At 53.8% G+C, this 4,004-nt stretch overlaps 1 protein-coding gene across 1 annotated transcript; it reads left to right on the top strand.

The window, feature by feature from the left end:
- Positions 1-1,546: 1,546 nt before the first annotated feature.
- Positions 1,547-2,479, top strand: LOC139833033 (uncharacterized). The gene has a single exon (XM_071823118.1). It carries the CDS (start codon positions 1,547-1,549, stop codon positions 2,477-2,479), a length of 933 nt encoding a protein of 310 aa, XP_071679219.1.
- The last annotated feature ends 1,525 nt before the right edge of the window (positions 2,480-4,004 follow it).

The following is a 4,004-nucleotide window of genomic DNA, read 5'->3' as shown; positions in this document are numbered from 1 at the left end:
TGTGGCGAGGAGGGTTGGTTGCGGATGACGAGGGCGCCGCTGCTGTGCCCTCTGGTCGGCGGTGGAGACGCCGGCTCCTTCTTGACGCGCGCCGGTGTCGACGGAGACGCCGGCTCCTTCTTAACGAAGACCGACGTGGACCCGCCGGACCTGGACGCCGACCTTGACCCAGACGAGGAGGAGGACGGCGCCATCCTCCTCGGCAGCCAGGAGCTACCGCGCCGGCGCGACACAGTAGCCGCCTCCGGCGGCGGCATTTGCAGGACGGGGGAATTCCCGCCCTCGATGTGCGCGAGCACATTCGAGAGGGTGCGGCCAGGCGCGCTCCACCACCGGCGGCGGCTGGCGGCGTTGTTCCTTGCCGGAGGAGGAGGAGGCCGTCATACGCGGCGAGTTCGCGCTCGTACCTGCGCCGGAAGAACTCGCTCCACGAGTCGTACGCGTCGGGGAAGAAGCGCGGCTCCGCGCGCTGCTCGTCGGTGAATGTGGCGAGCACTGCTTCAATCTCGTCGTCCATGGCGGCCCGACCCATTGGCGGCGGCGGGATCGGCACGCCGCCCGCGCTAGGTCTCCATCCTCCCGGCGCGCGGAAGTCCGGCGGTGCCAGGTAGCCCGCCATGTGGAGGAGCCGTCCCTCCCATTGGTGGAGAGAGCGGCGGCCGAAGCCGTTGTTGGCCGCACCGTCGTTCGCCATTGCTGGTTCGTTCGAGATCGGGAAGATTTGGGGGAAGGCGAGCGAGGTGAATGCGGGGGAGACGCGGTAGTTCGGCGATAAATAGAGGTAGGCGTGCGTGAAACCGAGGCGATGACATTAACTCGCCGCGTGGAAGCTACGCGGCCGGCGAATACTGACCGGCGGCAGACTTTTACAGCGCGCGGAAGACGATGCGATGAGGACGACTATCGGTGTCTCTCGCCGACAAGTTGGGGCCACCAGACTCGCGGGAAGTTTCCTCGGTGTTTCCCGCGCTTTCGTTTCGTCCGGACTCCCCGAGCGCTACCCGGGGGGCCGGGGATGGCATGGGCTCGCCGGATGGATTTAGGCCCAAATCCGGACGAAAACGAGAAACCGGGGGCGCGACTGGACCGAATTTCGTCGTTCGGATGACAAAACCCGGTCCTGGGGGCCTCGTCGGGGAGACGAGTGGGGATGCTCTAACAACACGCATTGGGTTCCCGCGGCCCAGCGATTGCCCGTTTTAGCAAACATTTGTGGTCCATCGGTTACTCGTTTTAGAAAGAGAACCTGGTCGGAGCAACATCACCATAAACAGAGATCTAGGACGACCTCGACGCTCGTCATCACAAGGTATGTAGTTCACCAACCTTAGTGAGGCTAGAAACCCTACCTAGGAATGTAGTTCCTAGGAGATTCAAGAATGCACTGGATTGCAGTTTCCTCAAAGAAATCACCCTAATTGGGAGGCGTTTCACGTGGAGTAACGAGCAAAGTGACCCTACCTTAGTGAGGCTAGACAGAGCTTTCTGTAACTCTGAGTGGGAGGATCTGTTCCCGGCTGCAAAATTGTTGCCCCAATCATCCTCAATGTCGGACCATTGTCCACTTTTGCTGGTCCAGGATCTGGTAACTCGTTCACCGCCAAGATTTCGCTTCGAGAGCTTCTGGCCACTGCTTGAAGGTTACAGTGATGTCGTCCGGTCATCATGGAACGAACAATGCTCCCTCACAAACGGCTTCGCAATCTTGGACTACAAACTCAAACGAGTTGCGAAGCACCTTAAGTCCTGGGCAAAGAACGACGTAGGAGATATTAGGAAACAGCTACTGGTGGGCCAAGAGATCATACTAAGATTTGACTCTGCTCAAGAAACAAGACAACTCACAGTCGATGAGAGGGAGCTTCGAACCACCTTGAAGTCCAGAGTGGTGGGGCTAGCTGTGCTTAATAGGATTAAAGCCAGACAACGAGCAAGGATCCAGTGGTTGAGATTAGGAGACGCAAATACAAAGTTCTTCCATATGAGGGCAGCAAATCGGAAGGTGAAAAACAGAATTCACGCTCTTCAGTCGGCTGAGGGTATCGCAACTTCACCAGCTGAAATTGAGGAAGCTATCTTCATCCACATGAACAACATCATTGGTACAAACGTGCCATGTTTAGGGCGGTTCGACTGGAATAAGCTGAACCTGCCTAAGCCTAATCTTTCTGATTTAGACTCTCCTTTCTCGGAAGAAGAGGTTAGGAAGGCAATTTTTGACTCCGCCACTGACAAAGCCCCTGGACCCGACGGATTCTCAATTACTTTCTTCAGAACGGCCTGGGGCGTCATCAAGCAGGACATGCTAACTGTTGTCAACAAGTTCTTTGATCTAAACGATCCATCCTTCCACTGCCTCAACACGGCCCTTTTTGTGCTGCTGCCGAAAAATGATCAACCCACCCATGCAACGCACTACAGGCCAAATCAGCCTGATCCATTCCTTTGCCAAGTTGATGTCCAAGATAATGGCAAATAGATTGCAACCGCACCTTGATGAGCTCATTTCACCATGTCAGAGCGCCTTCATCACCGGAAGAAGCATTTAGGATAACTTCCTTTATGTCCAAAACCTTGCGAAGCACTACCACAGGAATAACAACCCTGCATTGCTACTCAAACTTGACACGTTTCTTGGCAATATCTGCTGGACATGCTTCAAGCTAGAGGATTTCCACCAAGGTTTCGGGATTGGATTGCTCTACTCTTCAGATCAGCATCCTCGCGTGTACTCATCAATGGAGTACCGGGAAGGTCAATTATTCACCACAGAGGTTTGAGGTAGGGTGATTCCCTATCCCCTTTTCTGTTTGACCTTGCCATGGAGCCGCTTCATCGCCTTTTGGAAATCGCCACAGATGAGGGGATGCTCTCCAAACTTAAAGGAAAGCAATGCTCTTTCAGAGCGTCTCTGTATGCTGATGATGTGGCACTGTTTATCAACCCCTCTCAGGAGGATATCTTAGGAACTCGTACAGTTCTTGACGCCTTCGGGAGCGCAACTGGCTTAATCACTAACCTGAAAAAGAGTTCAGTCACCCCCATTCGGTGCCACAACGTCAATCTCAATGAGCTACTCTCCAGTATCGGAGTACCAGTGGTGCATTTCCCTTGCATATACCTTGGCATGCCACTTTCAGTCAAGGGGCTGACCAAAGCCGATTGGCAGATGCTCTTGGACAAAGTTGACCGCTACCTTGCCACTTGGAAGGCACGTTTAATGAGTAAAGCTGGGCGGCTAGAAATGCTTAACTCTGTCCTCACCTCCTTGGCCGTCTACTTGATGACGATCAATGACATGCCAGCTTGGGTTAGAACGGAATTCGACAGGCGGCGCAGAGCATGGCTTTGGGCGGGAGAAGCTACTTGCAATGGGGGTAAATGCAGAGTCAGTTGGCGACAAGTTTGTAGGCCAAAGGCACTTGGCGGCCTCGGTGTACACTGTATCAAAGCTTTCGGCACCGCTTTGAGACTAAGATGGATGTGGCAGAAATGGAAGTCCCCACACAAGCCTTGGGCGCACATGAACATCGCCTCCAACCGTAAGGAGAGGGAGCTTTTTCTGCCGCAACAAAAATAACCATTGAGAATGGCAAAACTGCCACTTTTTGGACAGACAGGTGGCTTAAGGACCAAGCACCATGCTCCATTGCGCTAGATATCTTCAAAATCTCCATCAGGAAAAACAGAACTGTTGCAGATGCCCTACATAATAATAAATGGCTGCAGGACCTGCGCTTTCACCTCTCCATCGACCATCTCCCACAGCTCCTTGGTCTTGCTGAGCGTCTTGAGGAGGTGACTCTCACTGATACGCCGGATGATATCACCTGGCGTTTTGATAGCAAGGGCTCCTATTCGACCGGATCCGCATACAAGATCTAGTTCATCGGAGCGATGACTACCAACTTCAAGAAGACCGTCTGGACGGGCTGGGCTCCAGCTAGATGCAAGTTCTTCATCTGGACTTTGATGCTAAACAAGGTTTTAACTGCAGACGCTTT

Source organism: Lolium perenne, chromosome 1 (assembly GCF_019359855.2).
Source record: "Lolium perenne isolate Kyuss_39 chromosome 1, Kyuss_2.0, whole genome shotgun sequence".
Classification (NCBI taxonomy): Eukaryota; Viridiplantae; Streptophyta; class Magnoliopsida; order Poales; family Poaceae; genus Lolium; species Lolium perenne.
The sequence above is the reverse complement of the archived record's forward strand: the minus strand, read 5'-3'. Positions and strand labels throughout refer to the sequence as shown.